This window comes from Gallinula chloropus, assembly GCF_964237585.1.
Source record: "Gallinula chloropus genome assembly, chromosome: 15".
NCBI classification, from domain to species: Eukaryota; Metazoa; Chordata; class Aves; order Gruiformes; family Rallidae; genus Gallinula; species Gallinula chloropus.
Window position 1 is genome coordinate 8,339,852 of NC_140100.1, and position 26,555 is coordinate 8,366,406.

Below are 26,555 nucleotides of genomic sequence, written 5' to 3' on the forward strand. Positions count from 1 at the left end.
GGAGGGTCCTCGAGCTGTAAGGATTACGTGAGGAGACAGGCCTTTGGGGTGGCACTGGAGTGGCTGCCCAGGTGTCGTCATCTCACAACACTAATTCCTCCACACTACATCTCAGGGTTTTGTTGTGGCACGTATCAGAAAGCAAGGTACACATGCTGTCAGTGCTGGGATGCCCAAGGCTACCCAATATGTCTCTCCCCAGTTTACTGTTGATGCTTTAGAGCCCTGGTTACTACCTACTCCTGAAACAGCCACCCTGTCCTATTTGGCCTCTGGTGGGGCTCTCTATGGGTGTAGTTTGTAACCTGACTGTTTTTCAGACCTGGAAGTGCTGCGCTCTTTCCAGAACCAAATCGCTGCTATCCAGCGAGATGCTGTCTGGTGGCTTCATACGGTCGTTCCATCCATCAGCAAGCTGGCTCCAAAGGACTATGTGCACTGGTAAGAGAGTCAGCCTGGTAACCTGCTGCACAGAGCCAGCTCTGTCTCAGCAGTAATGACACACTGTGAGAAACCACTCACGTGCCAGGGTTTGGCTAGATCCTCTCTCCTTGCCAGACAGGGAGCAGAGACTGTTGTAGCAGGGTTCAGGCTGGGACTGTCTCCCTCTCAGAATTCCCTGCAGGTGAATCTTATGAGAATTGAAAATATTTTTGATTTGTACTATTTGGATCCAGCCCAGTGTTTCCAGTTACCTGATCAAGCACGATCCCCATGGACCCCATGTTCTTTTGTCTGACATCCTTTGTCAGGCTGTGCAGTTGAGGGCTCTGTAGACAGTGCTGTTGACTTTGCCTGTCCCTGAAGGACAGATTGTATCCTGAGGTCTGGTCCAAGGCACTGCTGAGGCAGGTCAAGCCAGAGTTAATAGCGAAATCTGTTCATGAGAGTATGAAAGCCCAGTGTCCATACTCCATAGCCCTCTCTGTTGTGATTCATGCTGCTACTTTTTCTAGATGAGCTTAACTGAGGGAGCTCATTTGTGTGTAGGTTGGGAAGCATTAGCAGGAGTTTGGGGAGTCTGAACTGTTGAATGTGTTCTTGAGCCTCACACAGATGGTGTTCTCTTGATCTCTACAGCCTTCACAAGGTGCTCTTCACAGAACAGCCAGAAACCTACTACAAATGGGACAACTGGCCGCCTGAGAGTGACCGCAAGTGAGTGTGCACCACACATAGCTGGGTACAGGCAGGGAGCTGCTGTAGCTGGAGGCAGAGGAATTGGTCTTTTCTGGTGTTGCTTATATAGCTCTGTGGTGGAAAGGCTTGGATCTGTGCTTTGATTTTCTTCATCTGTTGCATTGCCTTAAAACTGAGGCACGTTGCTCCATTCTCCGTCTGTTCTTCCTCCTTCGTTCCTGTTCCCTGTGACAAGCTGTTCTGCGTGCTGATGCTGTAACTGTATGAAGGGCAGCCCTGTGCTCTGTGGGTTGTACTGGGGTAACCTCAGGGAGCTCAGACTCAAGCAGGCTGAGGTGCAGAGGTCCAAGGCAACACAAGCAACATTGCATAAAACAATTTGTTTCAGGTAGTTGCATTTGGAGCTGGAGACCAGGGAAGGGGTTGTAAACCAACCTGTGATTTATCCTCTGCTCAGATGAGCTCTAGGCTCTGCTGGGGGGGTTTCAGGAACGCTCATGCTGCTGTCACAAGAAGGGTGATTGATGTCTTGTGTCTCACACAGCTTCTTCCTTCGCCTCTGCTCCGAGGTGCCCATTCTGGAGGACACGCTGATGCGCATCCTGGTGATCGGCTTGTCGCGGGACCTTCCCCTCGGCCCCGCGGATGCCATGGAGCTCGCGGATCACCTGGTGAAGCGGGCTGCGGCTGTGCAAGCAGATGGTAAGACTGCACAAAGCTCCAGCCAGCAACTGATGACTTCTGTCTCCGTGTCTTATTGCCACCCAGGGCTGAGGTGGCTCCTGCTGCGTACCGCAGGGCCCTTGCATCACTTAGAGCCTGTTTCAGTCAGGGTGGCTAAGCATTTGGCTCAAAGCCAGGCACGTATTGCTGTTGCTTTCTCACCGAAGAAGCTTCTTATTTTCTCCTGGTGCTCCTCCCTTTTACTGATAACCTGTCACAGAGTGGGAAATCATTGGTTGTGTTGAGGCTAAAGGACTCTGAATAACCAAACAAAGCTTTTAGTTTGCATTTTTAAATACAATTTAGTCCTTTATACATACTGTAAGATAAATAGCAATTTTTGGGCCTAGAGGAAAGGGTTAGATAAAGTAATTAACCCATGTATTGCATGCTCCTCCCAATTCCATTATTCCAACACTGTTACAAAAGCAGCCTTAGCTCTTCCCCCTGTTAGGAATTCATTCAGCGTTGGTCAGAATTCCTCCCCCTTTGCAGAGTGTGTCTGTTCAGCTGAGCTTTGTGTGGTTTTGTCAGAGCTGAGGGGGTTGTTGGAGTTTTAGTCTAAAGGATCTGGGAGTCCAGCAAAGGGCTACAAAGATGGTTAGAGGACTGGAGCATCTCCCCTATGAGGAAAGGCTGAAAGAACTGGGGCTGTTCAGCCTTGAGAAAATAAAACTGAGAGGGGATCTTATTAATGTGTATCAATATCTCAAGTGTGGGACATGGGGAAATGTGCAGCCTCTTCTCAGTGGTCTGTGGGGACAGGACAAGAGTCGATGGCCTCAAGTTGGAGCACAGGAAGTTCCACACCAACATGCAAAAGAACTTCCCAGTGAGAGTGAAAAAGCCCTGGGACAGGCTGCCCAAGGGGGTGTGGAGTCTCCATCTCTGGAGAGATTCAAGATCTGTCTGGACGCTGACCTGTGAGACCTGTCCTAGGGACCCTGCTTTGGCAGGGGGTTGGACTCGATGGTCTCTGAAGGCCCCTTCCAACACCTACGATTCTGTGGTTCTGTGATGTGCTGTTAGTGCTGACCAGTTAATAGCAAAGTCTGATCCAGATCTGGTCAGCACAGGTGGGAGGAGCTAGACCTCACCTCTGAATATCCTGTGGAAATGTGTCTGGCCTCTCAGCATGGCGTTTTACATGCCATTCCGTTTCAAGTGTTGGAAGACTCAGAGTTAAGTTAGAGTGGGTCTAAAAACTCAAACTTAAAATGCATTTTCAGTTCCTCTGAGCCCCAGCAGCTCTGAGCAGATTCGCTGTGAACCTGAAGGAGTCTGTCTGAGCTCTGAAAAAGATCCAGCTCTCATGTTGGATGTGTTGGGGAACAAAACTGCCCTTAAGAATTCAAACCAAATTGCAGTTGAAAAGCTCGATATCCTTACATATTGACTTGTGGCTTTTTAAGTGTTGTTGGGTTTTTGTTCCTGTAATATCATGAGAACAAGCCCACAATAACAGTGTTGCTTGAAGTCAAATTTTTTGTTATCCTGTGATGCTTTTCTTGAAGGACTTTCAGCCAGGTAGACAGGTCAATAACTTGCTTAGTCTTTTCTTCTTCCAGATGTCGAGGTCCTGAGGGTAGAAAGAATCCAGCTGATCGATGCAGTCTTAAATCTGTGCACTTATCACCATCCAGAGAATATCCAGCTGCCCCCAGGGTAAGGCTTATCACATGGACCATCTTCTTGTGATCTTTTCACCTCGTGACTAACAGTGCCAGCTTGAAGATGTTTACATCTATTACAATTTCCAATGATAAAATCATCATGAAACCTTTATAATGCCATGCTCAGGTGGAAATTTCTTTAGGGCAAGTAAGACCCTGAGTCATGGAATGGACATTCCTCTGCAAGCACTCTGATCTTTCTGCTCTAGAAATTTCCAGCTACTGCTGGAAAAACTGCTGTCCCTCCTGGGAGAGACAACAAACCTTTTCTTTGTGAAAACCACTGAACTGGTGTGACTGAATCTAAACAGTGCATGATTAAGGAGAAGAACAGTCTTGAGATGGGCTTAAATAACCAAATCCAACCACTTCTACCTGTTGATGGCTTTTGCAGGTACCAGCCTCCAAACCTAGCTATTTCTACCCTGTACTGGAAAGCCTGGCCTCTCCTGCTTGTAGTGGCTGCATTCAATCCTGAGAACATTGGTGAGTGTGGATGTTTCTTGGGAGACCAGTTCTGCTACAAAAATTGGCCAGGGTGCTGCCTGCTGAAGTGTGGTTGCCTGTGCTCAAGACGTGTGCTGGGTTGGTGAGATAACTGCAGTTAACAAACTGGGAATTCCATGTGTGTGCAAAAATACACAGTGTGGGGGGGTTTGGACCAGTATGTGAGCTGTTCCTTAGTGAATTTGTTGTGTCTCCTCACCTTGGTGTGTGTGAGAATATAATAAGACCCTCATTTTATCCCTGTTTTCCTTCTCTCCTGCAGGTCTGGCTGCATGGGAGGAGTACCCCTCTCTGAAGATGCTCATGGAAATGGTCATGACCAAGTTAGTATGCTTAAATCCCTACACAAATCAAACAGATCACCTAAAACACATATTTCTGAAGTAAGCTTGTGCCAGCCTGCTCCTTCCTTTCCAGTGGGAGTGTTGTAAAATAATCTGGCTGGCAGCAGCACTGCTGTTTGAGTGGGAAAGGTGCCTTCCCCCAACTGAAACAGTATAAGCAAAAGAATAAAGCTGGGGAAAAGGGAGGAATGACTTAGGTGCCTCACTGAAAAAGTCTCTTTCTGGCTTCATTGGGAAGCTGTCTTTTTTTTTTTCTGTGTTGCCTGATGGAGCCAAGGTCCTGGGGGCTTTCTGACCATGGTTCATGGGTTTTGAATAGGTCAAGATAACGATTTTCTTTTTAATCTTTCTCAGTAATTACTCCTATCCTCAATGTACCCTGACGGATGAGGAGACACGGACGGAGATGATTAATCGTGAACTTCAAATCTCCCAGAGAGAGAAACAGGAGATTCTTGCTTTTGAGGGTCATCTGGCTGCTGCATCCACAAAACAAACAATTACAGAGAGCAGCAGCCTCTTGCTGTCCCAGCTGACCAGCCTGGACCCTCAGTAAGTAGTCTTCTGCAGTCTGCAGTCTGATGCCATAATGAAATCCCAGGCAGTGCCAACCAGGAATCCCTACTGCTAGTAGGGTGGTTGATGTGAACAAGAAGAGCCCTGAGATTTGGTAGCCTGTGGACTATGTGTCACCTTTGGCCCTTGTCTTTCTGTTGTCACCTGAATGTGGCCCTTGCACACTGCTGAGCTGACTGATCCTCATCAGCACCTGAGTGAAGGTGTGTGTGCCTGTGGATGACTTGTTGTTTCTCTGGCAGAGGCCCCCCACGCAGACCTCCACCACATGTCCTGGAGCAGGTGAAGAGCCTGAACCAGTCGCTTCGCTTAGGCCACCTCCTGTGTCGCAGTCGTCATCCTGACTTTCTTCTCAACATCATTCAAAGACAGGTAGGCTTCCTCGATGGCTGAGTTGGGATCTGACCCCTTGTGTCTCAAACTTCAGCAGAGGAGGGGCAAAACAAGATAAGGCAGACCAGTATGACCAGTGTGCTGCATCTGTGTTCTGCTGATGTGCTGTCGTCCTCCTGCTTCCTAGGCCTCATCGCAGTCAATGCCGTGGCTGGCAGATCTGGTTCAGTCCAGTGAGGGCTCCTTGGACGTCCTGCCTGTGCAGTGCCTTTGTGAGTTCCTACTTCATGATGCTGCCGATGAGTCTACCTCAGGTGAAGAAGAGGAGGAGGGTGAGAGTAAGGAGCAGCGTGCCAAGAAACGCCAGGTGAGCAGTCTTGTGAGAATCACTTCTGTTACCTGCCTTCTGTGCACCCCATGTTTGATTTTACTGGAAAGGCCAACTTCTTGCTCTGCAGAGACAACAGAAACAAAGACAGTTGCTTGGACGGTTGCAAGACTTGCTGTTGGGTCCCAAAGCAGATGAACAGACAACCTGTGAGGTGCTTGACTATTTCCTACGGCGCTTGAGTTCCTCCCAGGTGGCCTCACGGGTCCTGGCCATGAAGGTGAGCAAACCAAAATCTTCTTGATTAGGGTCTGTCAGAAGCTGAGGGCAGAGACCTGAATTCTCATGATTCCAGAGCCAGCACAGTGAAATTATTTCATGTCATCCTTCTTCAGTAATTTGTCTTAATCTCTGCACCCCATCAAATGCCCTTCTACTCCCTGCTGCTCATAAGCCTTCTTTGTTCAGCAGCCAAGTAGTAGTTTCCTTAAGATAGAGCTGGGTTTTGCTATGTTTTCAGTGAGGTTCAGGTGTAGAGTAAGCACATCATGTGCTACATAGAGTCATTGGCAGCTGCTGCCTGTGAGGAATGTAGAAGAGCAAGTCCTTGAGCTCTGGAGCACAGTCTGGGCCAGGCTTGTTGCAGAGACCTCAAAGATTATGCTTAGAGAAGACTGAAGCTTCACAGCTGTCAAGCAAACACGCTGCATGAGATACAAAACCTCTTGTGTCCTGACTTTGGAATGTTCCATGACACTTGAAGCTTGTTTCTATTCACTAGTATGAAACCAGCAGTCCAGCTGTGGTTTCAAACACAACAGCTGTGTCTGTGTGACTTCTGCAGGGCCTGTCCTTAGTGCTGTCAGAAGGGGGACTGCGTGATGGAGAGGAGAAAGATCACCCCATGGAAGAAGACTCTGGGGATTCTGAACTGCTGCAGGGGTATCAGTGGCTGCTGAGAGACCTCCCGAGGCTGCCCCTGTTTGACAGTGTCAGAGCAACAACAGCTCTTGCCTTGCAGCAGGTAGGTGTTAAGAGCTGGGAGGGGACCTTAATCTTGGTCCTGCTTGTTCTGAACCGGATCTGAGGAAACCATGTGTGGGTGTGATATTGATGTGTCTATATGCTTGCAGAATCTTTCTTCTGCTGGTGCTTGTTTTCAGTAAATCTTGAGCTCTGATGAGAGGAATTCTCATTCTAGGCCATCCACATGGAGACAGATCCGCAGACCATCAGTGCTTACCTGGTGTACCTCTCCCAGCACGCTCCAGTGGAGGAGCAGGGACAGCACAATGACCTCGCTCTGGTGAGAGGCCAGGCTGTTAGGGCAGAGGGGCTGCACTGGGGAGACCTGGCACATTTTGGGACAGTGTTAGACACAGGATTTGCTGTACCAACACAATTAGGTTCTTGGGAATGTGTGAATCTGCTAACTGTGTGCTGTAGCATGTGTGTTGGAAGGAAACCTGGGTTTTAGTTTCCCAGAGCAGTAACCAGCAACCCATCTCAGATACTGTGGGGAATGCAAGAGTGGATAATGATTTAAAGGAGATCTCAACACCTCGTAGTGTTTCACAAGCAAGCAGATGCTAAGCCTGCAGTCGTGTATTTGGGGGAGAGTGGGAAGTCAGGAACCTCAGTGCTGGGACACACACTCTCTTATAACCAAAACTGGATTTCTGATAATTTGTTTTAAAGGTTTTGGATTGATTTATTTTCTCCATGTTTGGCTTTTGTATAATGATTTTTTTTTACCCCTATTGTTCTATCTCTGTGTGCTTTTTAATTGCCCTTGAGTCCATTGGACTGCATCTCTTGTAAGATTTTTGAAGATTGATGCACAAATCTAGAGGCTCACTTGTTCCTTCTGCCTGTACAAAACTGTTCAGACACATGGAGAATGTTAAATGGTCAGAGTCAGCAGATCTGTTTCTTCAGAGAATGCAGATTTTTACTGGGTAAATGCTCAGTTTGTAGTGGGATGTACAGCTGGGGACACTGAGGTAGCACAAGATGCATTCAGAGCACTGTTTTTTTCCCTGTTGTGTTGGTTTTACTCTTTACGCATGGATCTCCAGAGTATTAACTGAGCTGATGATGGAGGCTGGAGAATGTGATGCAGTGGAGCAGGAGAACCTGGCTCTGTTGCTCAGTAAAGACCTCATGGATCCTTTTCCCTTGCAGGATGTAGCCCGACTCATAGTGGAGCGCTCTACCATCATGTCCCACCTCTTCTCCAAGCTCTCCTACTCTGCTGAATCCGATGCAGTGCTGGTTGCTCTTCTCTCCATCTTCTCCCACTACATCAAACGCATGCGGCAGAGCAAGGAGGGTGAGGAGGTGTACAGCTGGGTGAGTGCTGCCCTGTCTCCCTTAAGCAGGTGGAAAAACGGGACAAGTGAACAGAAGAGAAGCCTGTTGTGGGTTACTGAGTATGTAGAAACCACGTCTGGTTCAGGAATTCCCTGCTCTGAAAATAATTGGAGGTTGGCATAATACCAGACCCAAGCGCACCTCTACATAAAAAGCTTTTTTACCTTTCCTTGGGTATATTTTTGGAGAATCTGGGCTAAGTGGAACAGTATCTGATCTAATTTGTCCATTCTCACGTTATCCTTTCATCTGCTTCTCACAGATCTCATTGTCCTTTCTCTCCCCACCTTTGTTCATCCTGTTTTTTCCCACCATTTTCCAGTCAGAGTCCCAGGATCAGGTGTTTCTTCGTTGGACCAGCGGGGAAACAGCCACTATGCACATCCTTGTGGTTCATGCCATGGTTATTCTCCTGACGCTAGGGCCACCTCAAGGTTAGTGAAGTGTGCTCAGATTTATTCAAGGGGTCATGGGCAATACAGAGAGCTTTTCCTCTCTCTGCTGTCTCCAAACAGGTCAGGCTGGTGTTAATCCTTCTACTCACAGGTTTGTCCCTTGCAATATTTGTTTGTAGCTGTAAGATCTATCAGAATATTGCTGCACAGAGGGAAGGATTTGCAGGCTTTTGGGGTTATTTTGCCTTCTGCAGACAGCAGGAAATATTAGACTGAAGGTGTGTCCCTCCCTGCTAAGTAAGGAGGACTCAGACTTACTGTGGTGCAGGAACTGGGTGCTCAGATACATAGTTCACATCTCCACCTGATAGTGTTTATTCCTGAGTTTTCTGACCTTTGAATGAGAAAGGGTGCTGGTGCATCGATTTGTGTGGAAAAGGCTAGGATGTTTTACCTGCTTTTGGACATGGGAGTTAATTTTATATCCACTCTTAAGCAGGGGATGGTGATTTTTATACCTTACTGGATATATGGTTCCCGGAGAAGAAGCCCCTTCCTACTGCTTTTCTGGTTGACACCTCAGAGGAGGCTCTGCTGCTCCCCGACTGGCTGAAGCTGCGTATGATCCGCTCTGAGGTCCCACGTCTTGTGGATGCAGGTGAGCTTGTGGGATGTCTGTTGGTATTTCAGACTCTCCTGGAAGGAAGGACAGAGGTTCCCCTGCTTGGTCCTCTGTGTGCCCAGCCATCCTACCTGGATGGCTTTGGGTGGGGCCATCGGTCACTGCAGCTGAGCAGGGAGCTTGGACAGAGAAAGCAGCCTGTCTCTGGATTTGGGGACAGTCACAGTCTAAACACACAACAGATTCTTTGCTGTGTCCCTTAGGGCTGTCAAACAGATCTGCAGAATATGAGCTGCTTCCAGGTAGGGAATATTACAGGATGTCCCAGGGGGATTCCCTACACAGCTACGATGTGTAGTTCGTGTAACAAGTGTTTAAGAAAGGATAGAGCCTCGCTAATGGCCAGACTCACAGGTTAATCCCTGAAGCATTAAGAGCAGAGCTCAGTGAAAGCTGAGACTGAAGAGGAGGACAGAGCCTTTGGTAGGGCTCCTTGCTGCAGTGTTCCTCTTGCTCTGATCTGAGTGCTCAATCTCGCTGACTTTTATATGCAGTCATTGTTACACTTAAAGTAGGGGAGTGAGTCTGTCTGGGTATTGCTCTTTCTGTGCATGTAAAGGAAATGGGGGGACTCTGAATTGGAGTCTCATCTTAGTTCAACCTGAATCGTTGTAACAGAGCTGTGCAGTCACCAGACAGCAGGCACAGCGCTGCTTCCACAGGGCACGCTCTGCTTTCCAGTGTCTGAAGGATATAAGCTCTACCTGTGGTTACCGTTGTGCTTGCACAGCTCGTCAGTGCTCTTTCTCTTCTTGGTATTCAGAGCTTTCATTCCTGTCTTACTAATTAAATGACAGCTCTCTATAGCCAGTGATTGAATTATTCAATAATTCCTGCTTGCAGCCATCAACAGATCAGGTGGAAGTTATTTTTTAATACAAATGATCGGGTTCCTGAGGTTTTGATCACATTAAACAGAAGATCAAATTAGTCAGTGAGTGAATTAACTGGAAGATGCAATAAGAAGGCAATGATTTGCAGAGGAAAGAAAACATAGTAGCCAGCTGTCAGCCTCTTCTGCCTTTAGGCTCTCTGCAGCCCTGACATTAATGTGTCACTGTTGGTCCAGCCAAAAGCACCAAGATCAGGTAATAAGGATGACCCTCTGTAGAGAATTCGGAGGTCTGAGCACCCAGTGTTTGTGTGTTTCAGCCCTGCAGGACCTGGAGCCGCAGCAGCTGCTTCTCTTTGTTCAGTCCTTTGGGATCCCTGTTTCCAGCATGAGCAAACTTCTGCAGTACCTGGATCAGGCAGTGTCTCATGACCCACAGACGCTGGAGCAGAACATCATGGACAAGAGTAAGAGCTTCACTGGAGCCTGACTAGGCATTTTACTTGAACAGTTTTCACAAGTCTCTCCTGTGGCTTTCTTGGAAAAAACCAAACTACTTCAGTAAACTCTATGCATCGGGTGCTTTGGCAGCATGTGTTCACTGCAGACAGCTTCTGAGAGCTCTTCTGGATGGTCATTGGCTGTATTTCCTGAAATAGAGTAGGATTTTGTGGATTGCATTGGATAGAGCCTAAAAAGTAATTTGGAAACTACCTTGTGCAAGAAACAAGGGTTAAAAGCATCATGATAACAAAGTCCCTAGGAATGGCAAATTTTCTTCACTGTGGGAGCTGTACAAACAGCAACCAATTCTGTCCTGCTTTAATAGAGGACAAGATGATGATGGGTTCATACTTTTTTTCCTTTTTCAGACTACATGGCTCACCTTGTGGAGGTTCAGCATGAGAGAGGAGCAACAGGAGGCCAGACTTTCCACTCCCTGCTCACTGCCTCCTTACCAGCCCGCAGAGGTACTGCCTGCCCCAGCCTAAACTTCTGAATATCAAAGTCATCTTCCAAACCATCTTCCTCTGTTGCTGTTGAGAGGGACAAGAAAAGCTGCCTTCAAAAGGAATTGTGTTGCAATATATCAGCAAGCTGGAGTGTTTAGCTCTTGGCAAAGGGAGAAATTCCATTATTTCTGGAGTATGCTGCAATGAGTTGTTCTGAGTGATAGAGAAAAATAGGGCTTGCTCAGCCTCAAGAGAAAAGCTACTGAACTCCTCAGTAGTTGGAGCCTGTAAAGCTGAAGGTGTTCCAGGGTTTGGGCTCCCATAACAGCATTTCTCTTTCTTTCTTTCTTTTTTTTTTCTCCTTCTTGCAGACAGCACTGAGACTACAAGGTCAAAATCTAGTCCTGAGAACTCTCAAGGCCAAAGCCGTATCCGGGCCTTAAGCCAGGTCCAGGTTCTGGGCCCAGATGATGATTTGGCAGGCATCTTACTGCAGGTACTGGTATAACCTCTGGCTGAGCAGCTGCTTCCCTGCAGCAGCTTGAAAAAAACCATTTCTCTTACACTTGCATCCTTTGACCCCTTCCTCCTGCAGTGTTTGCAGGCAGTAAGTATGTATGTATTTATTTGTAGTTTGAACACCATGTGGCTTTTGATCGTGCCTACTAGCATGTTACTCTCTCTGCACCTTGTTTGCTTTGTGTGTAGCCCCGTTCCTCCCAGCAGCACTTAGAGGATTTGTGAAATGCTCACAGGCCTTGGCAGCAAAGCTGTGTGCAAACACCGTTTGTACTCTGCTTGTCTGCTTGCAGAACCTCCCTCCTTCCATTGACTCCAGGAGGAGCCTACAGGGAATTAACTGGCCAAGTTCCTTGCCCATATTTGGGTAGTAGGGTGATTTCCCCCCCAGTGTGGGTGTTGATAGTCACGTTAGGGTTCTGTGGATTCTACATATATTCCTGTACCATGCACTAAACTATTGACAAAGCTCTTTTGGAAGGTTCTGGTTAGCCCACAGTCAGTACAAGATAAACACTGAGATCCTGGAGTGTGTCCAGAGAAGGGCAACCAGGTTGGTGAAAGGGCTGGAGAGCAAACCTTACAAGGAGCAGCTGAGGGAGCTGGGGTTATTTAGCCTGGAGAAGAGGAGGCTGAGGGGAGACCTTATCACCACCTACAACTATCTGAAAGGAGGTTGTAGAGAGATGGCAATTGGTCTCTTGTCCCGAGTGACAGGTGATAGGATGAGGAGGAATGGCCTTGGGCTGCACCAGGACAGGTTCAGATTAGACATTAGGAAAAAAGTCTTCACTGAAAGGGTTATTGGACACTGGCACAGGCTGCCCAGGGAGATGGTTGAGTCACTGACCCTGGATGTATTTAAAAGATGGGTAGGTGAGGTGCTCAGGGATATGGTTTAGTAGCGGACAGGTATGGTTGGACTTGATGATCTCAGAGGTCTTTTCCAACCTTATGATTCTATAACTACAAGGTAAATCATTCCTCTGCCTTGGAATGTCTATGGTGTAGCAGGTCCTTTCACCTGCTCTCACAAACTTAATCCCCCTCTGTGCCCTGCCAGCTTTTCCCCCTGAATCCAGACCCGCGATGGCAGAGCTCCAACCTGCGCCCGCTCGCCCTGGCGCTGCAGCAGGCCCTGGGGCAGGACCTGGCCCTGCTCCGCCAAGGGGACACCCAGGTGTCTGGCATCACCGCGCGGCTGCTCCAGGCGGTGGCTGCGCTGCTGAACTCCCCGCACAGCGGCGCGCTGGTGATGGCCATGCACCGCAGCCACTTCATCTCCTGCCCGCTCATGCGCCAGCTCTGCCAGTATCAGGTGAGTACAGGTGTGAGATGAGAATCTTTGGAGTACTTAACAGAGAGGAGCGAGGAGGAAGCAGGAAGCCTGTAGTGCATCTGCTGTGTGCAGACCCCTCTACCTGTGGAGAGCCTGGGGAGCGTGACACAGGGGGACTTAACTGGGATGTACGTTCAGGGTTGGGTGTACCTACTCATTTTGGTAACCATGTAATAGTGAGGATTTGCAGCTGTGGGTCTCCGCTTTGGGATCCCTAGCTGGTGCTGTTTTGTAGCCAGGGATGTGTCTTGCAAGCCAGGGTATTTGTAGACAATTTGAGAGCTGAAGTTTGTAATCCCTTAAAGAAATCTTCAGAGCAGGCTGCAAGTTATTCAATGGAATTGAAATCTCCTTTCATCGTGGTGCAAAAAGGCACAAAGTTACCCCTCATTGTGTTGGAAGAAGTATTGTGGGGTTGTCACTGGGCCTTCTATCTTGTATTTGTGCACTAGAAGCAGCTGCCTTGATTTGAGTGAGCTATCATGTAAGGGAGTAGGTGTGCTCCCTGTATTCCTGGCAGCATGTGCCACTGTCTGCATCTTTCCCATTATCCTTGGTGTATTCTTCAAGTGTGTATAAACACATCCATCTTGCTGTTCTCCCCAGCGCTGCATGCCACAGGATACTGCCTTCTCCTCACTCTTCTTCAAAGTCCTCATGCAGATGCTGCAGTGGCTGGAGAACCCTGCAGTGGAAGATAGTCCTCTGCGTGCTCAGCTGAAGGCCTTTGCTGTGCAGTACTCCTCCAGGCACAGGATCAATGATGGTACTGGCACCGGGCAGCTTATAGGACTCAGGGGGGGACAGGAAAAGGACAGAAACAAAATTGCACCCAGAGCAGAAGGTGGGGTGGGATGCCTTTTAGAGAAGTGTGCTTAGCAACAGCAGAGAGGTTTTGTGTGGTGCTGTGTACAGTCTGTGAGGATGCAGACAAGTGATTTAGCTCTGGGAGTTTAGACACCTGGTAGCATCTCACCAAGCCCAGCAGGTCTTTCAAGGGAAAACTTCCATCACTCAGGACAGGAATTCTGTGCTAGCTGTAGTCCTGAAGGATCAGCATACACAAATACCTCTGGAACAAGGTCACATTATGACTTGGAGAGTTGTTTATCATCAGCCATCTGTTGGGAGGAGGCGCCTGTAACCCAGAGCTTAGGCATAGAGTGGGTTTGTAGTTATATTCTCTTAGTTGTCAAGGGTGGTAGTAAAATGTCAGTAGTGGATTTGTATGTTTGAGTAGCTGTGCCCTGGAACAACATGGGGCATCTGTAGAAGAGAAACATAATGCAGGGGCTGGGCTGGCCCTGTGCTGCCAACGCTGTCGTTTCTTTGCAGTTCGAGGTGGCTTCTTGCACCTGACAGAGGCTCTGACGTTCCGCCGGGACCCTGACCTGATCAGCTCTGCTGTACGAGCCATCATTGCAACCCTGAAGTCAGGAGAGAAGTGTAACGTGGAGCCCGAGCTCATCAGCAAAGGTACAGCTGTCCTGCTGCTCTCCTCCCTCCACTGCCAGCCCAGCGAGGTAGAGCCCGGTGTGCAGGCTGTGGGAAGCTGTTCTGCCTGGAGCAGAAAATGTGAACTGATCTAAACTTGGTCCTATCTTGTATCAGCTCCTTCCCCTGCACTGGTATGTGTGTTTATAACCTGAGCTGGGGCTGGGAATAGGTCTCTTGGTGAACTGCTGGTTTCCATTAGCAAAATGAGAAATAGAAGCCTGTCTCAGCTCAAAATGGCTTCCCTCACCCCTACTGAGCCCAGCTCTCAGACTGATTGCCTTCATGATACTCTTACAAGGTTCCCACATCTTGAAGTTAATGAGTGACATCTTTCTCCCTCTGCTAAGTCCTTCAAGGTCTGATGGAAACTCACTCTCCATACCTGGAGGAGCTGCTGACTGTCCTCTTCTCAGCTACTGTTGAGACCACTGCCAGGTTTCCTGCCATGAAACCAATTGCTGTGGTGAGCTCCTTGTTGCTCCAGGACAAAGAAGAAACACCAGTGAAGAAGGAGCTGGACAGCTGCAGGTGAGCCTAGGCAGTGATGGGAATTCACTGTTAGGCCTGGGTTCATGGCATCACTGCTGATACTGGCTTTGTTTTCTCCTCAGTACTGAAGCAGCCTGGCTAGGGCCCTCCTCTGGTCTTCTTAATGACTGGCTGGAGATGTTGGACCCAGAGGTGATCAGCAGCTGCCCCGATCTCCAGCAGAAGCTACTGTTCTCCTGGAACAAAGTAAGGGTTGTTGGGTAGAGGGACTACTGTGCTGCAACCACCTTTCTGGGATGCTGCCCTGCCCCTGGAAGCAGGGCAAGGGATAGGTTTTTGTTTTGCCACGTGTCACTCTACCAGTTCCAAAACAGTACAGGCTGATGGAGGAGGATTCTGGTGCATCCTTAGCACAAGGCTTATGTTTCATCTTGTGTTTCCTCAACTGTGGGCTTTTCAGGTCTTTGAAGTACATTACAGACACGACATGGTCCTCCAGCAGCCCAGCCAGCTGTGGTTTCAGTGGTGGTTTTGCTTGCCCAGGAGTGCTCTGCTGAAGCAGAGACAAACACTGGATGTCACAGCCGATGCCATGTTCTGTTACAGTGCTGCAGTTCAAATCCTAAATCCACATGTTGTCTTCTGTGCTGTCTGTGTCTTGGCTCATCATGCTTCTGTAATAGACGTGGCATCTCCTACATTACCTCACAGCAAGGATCTGTTTCTTACTTCTCTTCCTTGTTTGGCCCTTCCAGGCAGGGTCCCAGGTGCCATCCTTCCGCCCGTATCTCCTGGCTCTTCTCACTCACCAGTCCAGCTGGACCACTCTGCACCAGTGCATCAGGCTTCTGCTCTGCAGAAACAGGGAGCAAAGGTGAGCCTTGTTTTTTCAGGCCTGGCAAGGAGTTTTGAGTTGTGTCTCGTTGTGCCTGAGAGAGAACAAACAGGAGCTGAGAAAAAGAGCTGCCGTGTTCCACGCTGCGGCTGCCAGGAGATGTAACCCAGCCAAAACTAGGCTCTGAGGGAAGTATGCTGATTTCCATCATGCTGATTTGTGTACCTTGATATAAATATTGCCTGCTGTTTGATGGAAGCAGCACATAAAGATTTGGCCATGTTCTAACCAGGAAGCTAATGGCTGGGTAATCCATCTAGCATTGCCCTGGTTGATAATCTGTATGAGCGTGGGGTTTGAAGGATGGCTTGGATAGCAAACAGGCAGCAGTCTCTGTACCTGGGCAGGCTCTGCTGGATCTTGTGGTCGCACTAAACTCCATTACCAGGCTTTCTGTAAGCCCCTTGCTGGCATCAGGCTCCCAGTTCTGATCTCTGGAGCAGCCTTAACTCTCAGCTTCCATTTATTGCTCTCAAATACTCAGGTGCCACTGTAGTAGGATCTTGCTTAAACTCATTACACTTATGCACCAGGAAATGCTAACACCTAATAGGAGTAGTTCAGGACATTACTAACCTAGCAGTACTTCTAAAGCCAGCAGCATTTCAGTATGCTTATTATTTTGTTACTGATTTCTTGCTCATTAACGATTTCATTGATTTCTGCAATCCAGGAGTACACCAGCAGTAGGGTCACTGCTCTGATTGTACCAACTGTTTGTGTCAATGACCAATTTCTGGCCTTGTGGTGCAAGACTCTGTGTAGTCACCACACTCTTGCTGAATGCTGTTTCTTTGGCTCCAGACCCTGTGCCATGCTTATTGCAACAAATATTTAGTCATAGTCTGGGAATAGAACCAAACCCCTTCTTGGGGCTTAAATGCATTCTATTTTTACCTTTGCAGATGTTTCTTTCTTCACAGTACTCATGACATTTAGAGACACCACCACGTGTTTGTGTGCTGCCCGAGGGCTGCGTAGACTCTAATTGCAAAGCTGTCTTCTTTTGTCTTCTGGCAGGTTTGACCCAACTGCATCTTTGGATTTCCTGTGGGCCTGTATTCACATTCCTCGGATCTGGCAGGGAAGGGACCAAAGAACTCCTCAGGTAGTGGTTCAGTTCTTCCAAGATTCCTCTCTGGGTGGAGAGAGAGGTGATGCTTTCACAGTGCCTGAGTTTGCCACGGCCCAAGAGGTGGTTGGAGTCTTACAGGTGCAGCTTGCCAAGTTTGCTGCCTGTACCTCAGCTGGTATCTGAGCAGCTCTGCTCTGTTACATATTACAGTGGCAGTTTTGAGTCCAAAAAGCTGATAGGAACACACGTAACTCTGCCCACTTGGCATTTCCTCTGCAGCTCCTGCAGCAGTTGCCACAATATCCATTAAACATCCAGACACAAGGCTACAGTGGTAAGCAAGGTAAAACCTTGCAGTGTGGGGTAATTCCCATTTCACTCAGAAAAGGGGGTGGCACCTCTTCTCCACAGGGGAATTTCTTTGGATTGGTGACTGAATTAGGGTTTCTGTGGTATCACACGTGCTGAGTGGGAAGTAAATGAGTTCAGAAGTAGAAGAGGGGTAAAAGGGTTTCACTTGGGGCTGTGATGGATGCTCTCAGTTTTAGATATGAGACTGTCCTTAAGTCTAGTCCTAGGATATGTTCTAGTGTGACTAGAAGGAACTAAGGATCTTGGGATTCAGTCTGGATCCATTCTGGGTATCCTCTTGCATTGCAGAAGCGTCGTGAGGAATTTGTGCTCCACCTAAAGGCATCAGAACTGATCAGCATGGTGGAGCTGATCCTGGCTGAAGCAGAAACCAGGTACCAGAGCACAGATGAGGCCTCCTGCACACTCATCCAGTCTCGACTGCCTTTGCTGCTCAGTTGTTCTCACGGGGACCTTGAGAGCATCAAAAAAGTAACCGAGTATCTCACCAACTGCATCCAGCAGTGGGGAAGCAGGTGAGGTTGCAAATGGGCATAAAGAGAAGTTAGAGGACAATGTAATTGTAATTACTTGTCATTTAAGTGGTACCTGGGCCAGGAAGGGGACTTTGACATTTCAAGGCCCTTTTGTTTGTAGGACTTGGGGGCAAAATGCTTGCCATGTTTTTTGTGGGTCTCTTTGGTTTGTGTTTGGTCTTTTTTAAAGTAAATTGGTTATTTTTAATAACAAGTTCCTACCATGGGATTTCTTGTCTACTCATCCCTTGAATCATAAGGGATGAGTAGACGTGCTTCTGACTGTTAGGGTTGCTCTCACAGTGAAGGTAGACTAGACTGTCCCCTAACAGCTGCGGTAGCACTGTGGGAAGGACAAGGTGGTGTGTTTGTGGCATTGAAACACACTGACCTAACCCAACCCTGCTTGTGATGGTGGTACAAAGGATCCTGAGTAGCCTCAGTTGCTGCCACATCGTGCTGCCTCCCAGTGCAGCCTGTGCCAGGGCTCTGTGTGTAGGGAACAGGCTGGACAGCATGAGTAGTTGTGCTTCTCACTGCTGTTCCCATTGAAGTGGGGACAACCCTCAGTACCATGTGCAGGAACTCTTCACTGGAGATAGAAGCAGAGTTTCCTTGCCCTGTGCCCCTTTGTTACTGCAGTTTTTGGCCTCCACATGGCCTGAGGATGGGTCCCCATAGACTGGGATGATAGGAGTAGTTCAAAAGAAGGAAAGGCTGAAAAACACAGGTACAGGTTAGCGGTGGCTGCTGTCTTTACACGGTCTGTTTGCCAAACACAGGGAGGCTGGTACTAACCTCAAGGGTCTGGGATGTTTGCTGGTTGAAATAACATAATAAGCAGTGGCTGACCTTTCCCTTTTTCCTTCAGCTCTGTGGGAAAATGCTGCCAGGACCTTCTGCTTCAGATATACCTGCAGCTACCTGAGCTCCTTGTGCCTCTGCCTGAGATGCTTCTCACCAGTGAAGGAGCCAGAGACAGCAGCACTTGCAAGGTAAAGTTAGAGACATAGGAAGGACCCTTTCCAGTTGCATACCCAGAGTGGATGCTACCTTGATGCCTAGTCTAAAAGGAGGGGACTGGCAAAAGCTTTCTGGGTCACTCTATTTTCTTTACCTTGCTCTTCTATTGCCCCTTCCTTGCCTGCACTCCCAGGAGTAGAGAGTTCAGGTGCAGGGTTTTTTGCAGTGTCCTTCTATAAGACAGTGTAAGCTCCACAAGCTTCTGTGTGCCAAAGGCTTCTGTAAAGCACAAGTGTGCAGCCATCTGATCCTGCTTTGATGTCTGGAGAGACTGTGGACTTCAGATCCCCTGCCAGCTGGAACTTTGTATCTACTGACAGATTCTACCTGAAAATAATTCTGTTACCCCCTTCAGTAGTTGGAGAGGAATTGGGAAGCACTGCTGAAGAGCCAGGAGCTTGATTGTGCTTTAAACTTAACTGCTTACTCATTACTTCCATTCTAGCTCGATGCCCTGGTTCACAGATTCATTAACCTCCTCGCAGACACCAGTGACTCCAAGTCATCAGAAAGCCGTGTCTGGGATGCCAATATGGCCTGCAGGAAGCTAGCTGTGGCTCATCCCATCCTGCTGCTTAGGTACTGCTCTTCCCTTTCACCCTCTATGTGGCTGTGGCATCCACTGAAAAGCACCCATCCTTGTCCTAGGGTTGGAACAAACTTGGGGCAGTCACAATGATAGTGACAGAATCTGCTTTTGTGTACAAAAGTCAAGAGAAAGGGCAGCAAAGTCACAGAATCACAAGGTTGGAAGAGACCTTTAAGATCAAGTCCAACTGTTCCTGTCCTGTGCTAAACCATATCCCTAAGTACCTCATCTACCCATCCTTTAAACACATGCAGGGATGGTGACTCAGTCCCCTCCCTGGGCAGCCTGTGCCAGGCCCCCACAACTCTTTCAGTAAAAACTTTTTTTCCTGACATCTAATCTGAACCTGCCCTGGTGCAGCTTGTAACAAGGCAGCATCTCTTCTGCCTTCATGTCTGTCCTGAAACAGTCCTCTTGGAATTGGAGACCAGGGAACAGAACATGGGTGGGAAATGGGGTTTGCAGATTCTGTGGATACAGGGAATCATTCAGAACCCTGGGAGAGAGGAGAAGGGATGCTTCCTTCCAGGAACTGAGTGAGGTGTAATGCTGTGGGACTATTTCTAGGAAGAGGCTACATCTGGATTTTCTTCTGTTTGGCCTTTCAGGCACCTGCCAATGATTGCAGCGCTGCTGCACGGCCGTGTTCACCTCAACTTCCAGGAGTTCAGGCAGCAGAACCACTTGACCTTCTTCATCCACGTCCTGGGCATCCTGGAGCTGCTCCAGCCGCAGGTCTTCCAGAACGAGCACCAGGCGGCACTATGGGACTGTCTCCTGTCCTTCATCCGTCTGCTGCTGGTAGGGAAGTCACTGCTCCCCTTCCCTGTGCGGGGCACAGCCACTAGATGGAGAAGCTCAAGGAACACAGGGCTAGCCCAGCTCTCTCCTGTTTGAAGGGAAAACCTTCATAGGCCTAAGGAAAAACACCTAAAAAAGTCTATCAGTTACCTTGGAGAGCTTGAAGAGGAGGCAGGAGATCAAGAAGCTCCTCCCTGGTACCAGAGGGGCAGGATGGGGTAGTGCATCACCTCTTTTTTTTTGTTAACCATCATCTTCTGGATCCTTCCTCAGAACTACAGGAAATCCTCGCGACACCTGGCCGCCTTCATCAGCAAGTTTGTCCAGTTCATCCACAAGTACATCACGTGCAACGCCCAGGCAGCTGTCTCCTTCCTGCAGAAGCACTCAGATCCACTCCAGTAAGCTTTCTTACTCCAGTCAGCCTGTGGTGAGCTCACAGACTGCTCAAGCAGTCGGGCATCCATGAGCTGACCACACAGAAGACAGCAAGGGGAGGTGATGTTATAGCTACTAATGTCACCCTTAGTTCCCTCAAGTCTCTGCTGAGATGGGCTGCATATCCCTTTTCATAGGTGAAAGCTGAGGCCAAGGAAGTCAGACAATGATTTCAAGTCACAAAACGGCCTAAATGCCCTCTTGAGGCGTTGTGGTGCCCTGCAGCCCTGTCCAGGGGGCCTGCAGAAGGGTCTTTTTCCTCAGTGGTGGCTCTGAGGTCCCATGTGCAGATATGAGGAACACCACAGTCTAGTTCCAGTTACAGTGAAAGGAAAAATCTTGCTTCTGCTTCTGAGCAGCTTAATTTCAGTGTATGTACATGTGCTGCAACTTGTCTCCATGCTACTGAAAGCTGAACATGCCAACTCTTCCCCCAGTGACCTGTCATCAGACAACAGTGACCTGGCAATGCTGAAGTCCCTCCTGGCTGGGCTGAGTCTGCCGTGTAGAAGTGGAGTCTTGGACAGGGGCTCTGATGAGGAGAAGGATGGTGAGTCTCCTGCAGGGAAGGGTTGTTCCAGCTGGTGAACCTGAAGTGTGTTTGGAGCACAGATGCTCTTATGAGCTGTGTGCTGTGCTCATCCTCAGAAGAGCCTGATGGGAGGGTATTTAAAGGGTATTTAAAGTTTGCCATTACAAACCAGTATCTGGGATGGGTTAACTTGTTTCCCTGTCAGTGGTGCCACTACTGGAGCAGAACAGCAGCTCTGAACAAAGGTGAGTTCCACTGTTGTGGATTTTGTCTTCCTCAGCCACACTTAAGGATTGACCTGTCAGGAGACCCTAAGGCTGCACCCACTTCTCTGCTGCTTACAGCCTGCATGGGGAAATCACTCAGTAATAAAACTGCTTAAGAAGGTTCTTTCTCTTTGCATCAGCTGAGGGTCCCAGAAAGTGCAGTGAGGTGCAGAAAGTGACAGTGTGAGCACTAGGAATTGTCATACAATATTGCTTGTGATCCACCTCTGGACTGGTAGGGAGTGCTGGACCTGTCTGCCTGTTAAAACTACACAGACTGTCAGGAGTGACCTGTTCTCTCTCTTTCTCTCTTTCTCCCCCCAAGACGAAGCAGCAGCTGGCTCTCTCCCCCTTGTCAGCGTGTCTCTCTTCACCCCTCTCACACCAGCTGAAATGGCCCCATACATGAAGAGGCTCTCGAGAGGCCAAACAGTTGAGGGTAAGTGAGGACCTGTGGAGCTGCACAAAGACAGGGGGCAAATGCAGACTTACACCAACCCTGTTACTTATCTGTGAGCTGCAGGGTAGTGTCTTGTTTCAGCCTTGTGTCTGGGAGTCTCCAGCAGTTAGGATGTGGGTTTGTTGTGGATGAACTTGTCCATAACTTTCTGTGACAGAGGCTTCCTATGGTGCTGTTATCAGCAGTACTGCAACTGCCCCTGCTCTGGGGCTCTTCAAGGATCTTGTAAGTGCTCTGGGAGATAGTGTGAGTAACTCAAGGAGCGCTGCAGTTCCTGTTGAGCCAGGTCTGGAATGCTGATAGGAATGTCATTTTTTTTAATGATACAAAAATACCAACCCAGTGAGAAGCAGGATTTTGTTAGGAATCCCCAAATGGTCTTTGTGGAAGAAAATCATGTTAACCTCTCCCATGGGAACAACGTGCTGCTTCTCCAAAGGTCTTCTGAAATCCCAGGTGCCCAGAGTTCAGACCTAAGTTTTGGTACTGAGGTGGTAATTTTCCTTCCACATTAGAAATAGGGGAAAAAAATCCTGCCTAGATGCTGTTTTTTAAAAGAGGCTTTATGTGTAGATCTTTGAGGTACAGGAGGAGGTGTTCTGACATGGAAACCTCATACCCCGCTCCACTCCTTCCCCTGTCTGAGGCATGACAGTGCTGGTGGCCTCTGCCTGGGCAGGTTGGGACGTGCACGTGACCTCCCCATTCTCATCCCTTTTGAAGAATGCCTTTATTACTCTAGCTCTGTGTAAAAGTGGGAAAACTTGACTGTTTGGGAGATTGGCTTTATAGGGAAAAAGATCTTTTCCTGGATCAGTGAATTCAGCTGCCCCTTTCGATCTGTGTCTTCCACCAGACATCCTGGAGGTGCTGACAGACATTGATGAGATGTCCAGGAGGAGGCCAGAAATTCTCTCCTTTTTTGCTGTGAGTATTTGTGTCTCAAACTGTCCCTGGAAGAAGGATACTTTGTTCACCAGAGCCTACCTGTCCTCTGCTTTTTGGGTGGTTGTTTCAGCACCTTGGGAGGAATTTACCTTCAGTCAGGCCCTTCTGACAGGAGGGAGTATTCTCTTACTTCTTTGCTATTTTCTTTCCATTGCATACTGGGTCTGTCATTGTCCACTTAAACTCCTCTTTATGCCAGAGGAAAAATTAACCCTCTGTCCCCTTCCCAATATTGGAGTGAGGAGAAGGAGCTCTGTCAAACACTGGAGCCTGGGGAAAACTTCAGCTGTCCCACATGGAATAAGACTTAGATGAGGGTGCTTTAAAGTATGGAGAAGTAGGATAATCCTCCTTACACAGAGGGATTTCCTGGCTCAGCCAGTACCTGCTGGATGTGTGTTGGGCTGGACTGGTGCTGGAGGGGCAGTCGTGCAAGTGTGAGGAGTTTGTGCTCCCTGGATGGCCCCGTGAGCCTCACTTGTGCTGCTGCTTTCAGACAAACCTCCAGAAGCTGATGAGCTCATCCGAGGAGTCCTGCCGAAACCTGGCCTTCAGCCTGGCTTTGCGCTCCATTCAGAACAACCCCAGGTGAGGATGGCTGGAGCTGAGGGCTGCTGGCTGCCTGTCTTGTGTGTCAGTTGATGGGGAGCTGGGCTGCACTGACACTCATGTTTTACCCCCAGCATTGCTGCAGATTTCCTCCCCACCTTCATGTACTGCCTGGGCAGCCGGGACTTCGAGGTGGTACAGACAGCACTGAGGAACCTGCCTGAGTACACCCTCCTTTGCCAAGGTGAGCTGGTATCCTCATGAGGGTCAAAGCTGGGCTGGGAGCAGCCTCCCTGGGGAGCTGCCAAGGGCCAGTGTTGCCTACACCAGGCCATGGAACACACAGGTGTCAATAGCAGCTTCAGTCTGAGCATCACAGGGGGATTTGCCATAGAGGCTTCCTTGAAGTAGATTTGCTCCCTTAGGATTTTCCTTGGAGTTATGATCTACAGGATAGCATGCCCCCAGGGCTGCTAGAGCATGGCTGGGGCTGTGTCCATACAAAAGGAGACAACATCCTGCCCAGCTGCTGGTGTTATCCACCAGCAAACCCTGGGAAGCAGTTTTCCTTCTGTGTCAGAGCTCTGGGGTCAGTCGGTCCTCACGCTGTCTTTCCCTCGGCAGAGCACGCAGCGGTGTTACTGCACAGGGCCTTCCTGGTGGGGATGTACGGCCAGATCGACACCAGCTCCCAGATCTCAGAGGCCCTGAAGGTTCTGCACATGGAGGCCATGATATGAACATGAAGGTCTGAGAGCTCTGCTTCCAGAGGAGTTAACTGGACTCATCGGCTGCCTGAAGCCCTGTGAGCAGTGTGTTTCCACCCATGTGCTAGAGGATCAAAGAGGTGATGTAGCAGGTCAGACTGTGCCAGAACGGGAGAGTGCTGACTGAAGATCAGACAGGGGCAAGGACTGATCTGCCTGGCGATGATGCTGTGACTGTGGGAGAAAGATCTCCTGAACGTTGTGCCAAACAGGGACCACTTCCTTCACGGGGCCTTAGGACAGCAGCTCCTGGTTTGTTCTGCTTTCTGTTGCTCACAGAAGGCAGAGCTGCTGGGAGAGCAGAAGGGAGTGCTGGCCCTCACAGCTCAAGCCTCTGTGCTCTGCGTGCTGGAGGGAACACACAGATCCATGCAGGGGGAGAGAAGGCTTTGTTTTCAGGGGGTGGGTGGTTTTGTTTTTTGGGGAGTTATTTTCTTTCTAAATTAAAACTCTCTTTGTTTCCATTGTGCCTTTCTGTGCTCTGTGCTGCCTCGAGTGTAGCTTGACATCCCTCTCACCCTGCTCTTCAGCCTCTTGTTATTCTAGACCAGGCTTCTCTGAAGGCCTGGCTCCAGGGCCAAGTGCTCACAGGGCTGCCCTGGCCTCTTGCAGTATGTGCAGGAAACAGAGGAGGTTCAGAAGGGTCAGTGGGGTTTAATAGATGAGTTTGGTCAGAACCAGCTGCTGACTGGACAACTCTGAAGAAGCTTTTTGGAAAACTTTTCTTTAGAAATAAATAAAGCAAACTTCTTGGTATATCTGCAGAGATCCCAGCAGCTGGGCACTGTCACAGTGGTGTCTGCGAAGAAGCAGCTGGGATTCCTCCTCAGGGTCTGCCAGTTCCTCCCTGTGACTCTTCTGGCCACGGCTCTCTGGTGCTCTTCTGCAGATGGATGTGATGGCTTGTTTGCCAGCTGTGGCTGAAGGACAGAAAAGGAGGTGTCTGTCTCCCCTCAGCACAAAGAAGCCCAAACAGGCTCCCTAGGCTCATTCTCTGGTCCCAGATCTAGTCACCAGTTTGCTCTCACCTCACTTGTCTCTATCCTCTGTTGCTCCACTTGTTGGTAGAGCATCTTTGTAGTGTTCTAAAGATCCTGGAGGACTTTAATAGCTGTAAGTCAGTCTGGATCTCCTTGCTGGTAGCAGGGATGGTTGCAACCTCATGGGTGGCTGGGCAGAGAGATGGTGTCCATTCCTGCAGCTGAGGAGTGCTGCAGCTGAGCACTTCTGTTACTGGGTCAAAACAGGAATGTCTGTCTGGCCTTGCAGAGGGACAGAGGAGAGGGAGAGATCTGAACCTCCCAGCAGCTGTAAGTAGCCCTGCCTTTAAATAAAGAGACCAGAGCCATCACTTAAGGATGCAACATGCTCTTTCCCTCAGCAGCATCTGCTTCGCATCCGGAGCCACTGCTGTGGCAATTAGCTACGTATAAATTATGTGGAGGAACAGCTGAAGAAGATCAAGTCAGTGAAATGGTTTTCCTGAGGGGCTCAGTGACAGCAGGATTAACGCCTGTCTGAAGGGTTCCCAGTGAGACTACTGGCTCCTCTTACCTTAGTCCCTTATCAGACATCATTAAGGTACTGTGTGGTTTGTCAGCACAGGGAGGGAACTCCAGTGCTGCTGTGGGCCTAGAGCAGCTGGGAACTTGTGGGACTGGCTGGAAAAGGGCTTTTAACTGGACACTGCATCCAGGAAAATGTCTCAAGGCTCTTCCCACACAAAGAGAGTGCGTTGAAGCAGTGGGGCTCTGGTGAAGATCCTCCCCCCAGCAAGGGCTTTCCAGAAATCACACTAGCAACATTTACAGGTAAAAGCAATGTGTGGCTGGCCCCAAACTCAGCTCTGCCTGGAGCTGCTGTGTGCAGGCCAGCTGCAGGGTACCTGGTTCAGAGGAGCAGGGGCTGCTGGGATGTTGGCAGAACTACTTAACCAGCCCTTGGAGCAGGAGGCCCAGGCTTTGCAGAGCAGCATGAAGAGACGTGTTTGAACAGGTGGAAGGAGCATCTCTATCAGCAGCAGCAGAAATCACCTTTTTGGGAAATGAGGAAAGAAATTCCAACAGAGGGAGAGTGGGTGGAAGTTGCTCGGCAGAGCTGGCCCTTCCCACAGCTCTCCCAGTACAAAATCATCACCTGTGCTTTGTTGGTCTCTGTCCTTTCGGCTGTGGTGCAGGGTCCCAGGATGGATGTTCTCTGCTTGCACCCAGTGGAGCTACACAGGTTGCCCTGGCTTGGAGCACGGTGCTGAAACCAGGTGAGGGCTATGGAAGGGCAGTGCTGAGGCAGCTCAGGGCAGGAGTGTCCCTCCTGTCTGCAAAGGCAGCCCAGGCTGCTCTCAGTTACCCACAGACTTATTGCCGCCCTGCCTGCCTTCTAATCAGTGCTCTAACTTGCATCTCCACCTGGATGAGCACCTCCCATCCCCTGAGCTGGCAGTGTGATCCTTCACAGGTCTGCCTGGCTCCTCCCCGGGGCTGGGGGCATCTCTTCTGTCTTCAAGGAGAGTTGGTGCCTTGCTGAGAAGGAGCAGGGAGGAGGTTTGCAGGGTTGGTGCTGGCCAAGCCCATGGGTCTCCTGTGGCTCAGCCACTGCTCCTGTCTGCACTGCAAAGAGCGGGTC

At 49.3% G+C, this 26,555-nt stretch overlaps 1 protein-coding gene across 1 annotated transcript in view; it reads left to right on the top strand.

Annotated features, from left to right (window-relative positions):
• INTS1 (integrator complex subunit 1) overlaps window positions 1-24,397 on the top strand; it is a gene marked incomplete at its 5' end in the record, with an annotated part of 30,839 nt that extends 6,442 nt beyond the window's left edge. Inside the window, 36 exons of the mRNA XM_084271104.1 lie at window positions 321-441; window positions 1,081-1,158; window positions 1,685-1,842; window positions 3,432-3,528; window positions 3,931-4,022; window positions 4,306-4,366; window positions 4,742-4,939; window positions 5,206-5,335; window positions 5,484-5,663; window positions 5,755-5,904; window positions 6,469-6,648; window positions 6,826-6,930; window positions 7,809-7,976; window positions 8,320-8,431; window positions 8,889-9,050; window positions 10,227-10,373; window positions 10,779-10,877; window positions 11,231-11,355; window positions 12,442-12,696; window positions 13,324-13,483; window positions 14,053-14,193; window positions 14,562-14,742; window positions 14,826-14,955; window positions 15,459-15,577; window positions 16,619-16,706; window positions 17,334-17,560; window positions 18,432-18,555; window positions 19,029-19,162; window positions 19,781-19,973; window positions 20,247-20,374; window positions 20,849-20,961; window positions 21,535-21,648; window positions 22,526-22,596; window positions 23,114-23,205; window positions 23,301-23,410; window positions 23,791-24,397. Coding sequence (XP_084127230.1) covers window positions 321-441; window positions 1,081-1,158; window positions 1,685-1,842; window positions 3,432-3,528; window positions 3,931-4,022; window positions 4,306-4,366; window positions 4,742-4,939; window positions 5,206-5,335; window positions 5,484-5,663; window positions 5,755-5,904; window positions 6,469-6,648; window positions 6,826-6,930; window positions 7,809-7,976; window positions 8,320-8,431; window positions 8,889-9,050; window positions 10,227-10,373; window positions 10,779-10,877; window positions 11,231-11,355; window positions 12,442-12,696; window positions 13,324-13,483; window positions 14,053-14,193; window positions 14,562-14,742; window positions 14,826-14,955; window positions 15,459-15,577; window positions 16,619-16,706; window positions 17,334-17,560; window positions 18,432-18,555; window positions 19,029-19,162; window positions 19,781-19,973; window positions 20,247-20,374; window positions 20,849-20,961; window positions 21,535-21,648; window positions 22,526-22,596; window positions 23,114-23,205; window positions 23,301-23,410; window positions 23,791-23,906 — 4,859 coding nt within the window. The 3' untranslated portion in view covers window positions 23,907-24,397. The remainder of the gene's footprint in view (window positions 1-320; window positions 442-1,080; window positions 1,159-1,684; window positions 1,843-3,431; window positions 3,529-3,930; window positions 4,023-4,305; window positions 4,367-4,741; window positions 4,940-5,205; window positions 5,336-5,483; window positions 5,664-5,754; window positions 5,905-6,468; window positions 6,649-6,825; window positions 6,931-7,808; window positions 7,977-8,319; window positions 8,432-8,888; window positions 9,051-10,226; window positions 10,374-10,778; window positions 10,878-11,230; window positions 11,356-12,441; window positions 12,697-13,323; window positions 13,484-14,052; window positions 14,194-14,561; window positions 14,743-14,825; window positions 14,956-15,458; window positions 15,578-16,618; window positions 16,707-17,333; window positions 17,561-18,431; window positions 18,556-19,028; window positions 19,163-19,780; window positions 19,974-20,246; window positions 20,375-20,848; window positions 20,962-21,534; window positions 21,649-22,525; window positions 22,597-23,113; window positions 23,206-23,300; window positions 23,411-23,790) is intronic.
• Between the last annotated feature and the right edge of the window lie 2,158 nt (window positions 24,398-26,555).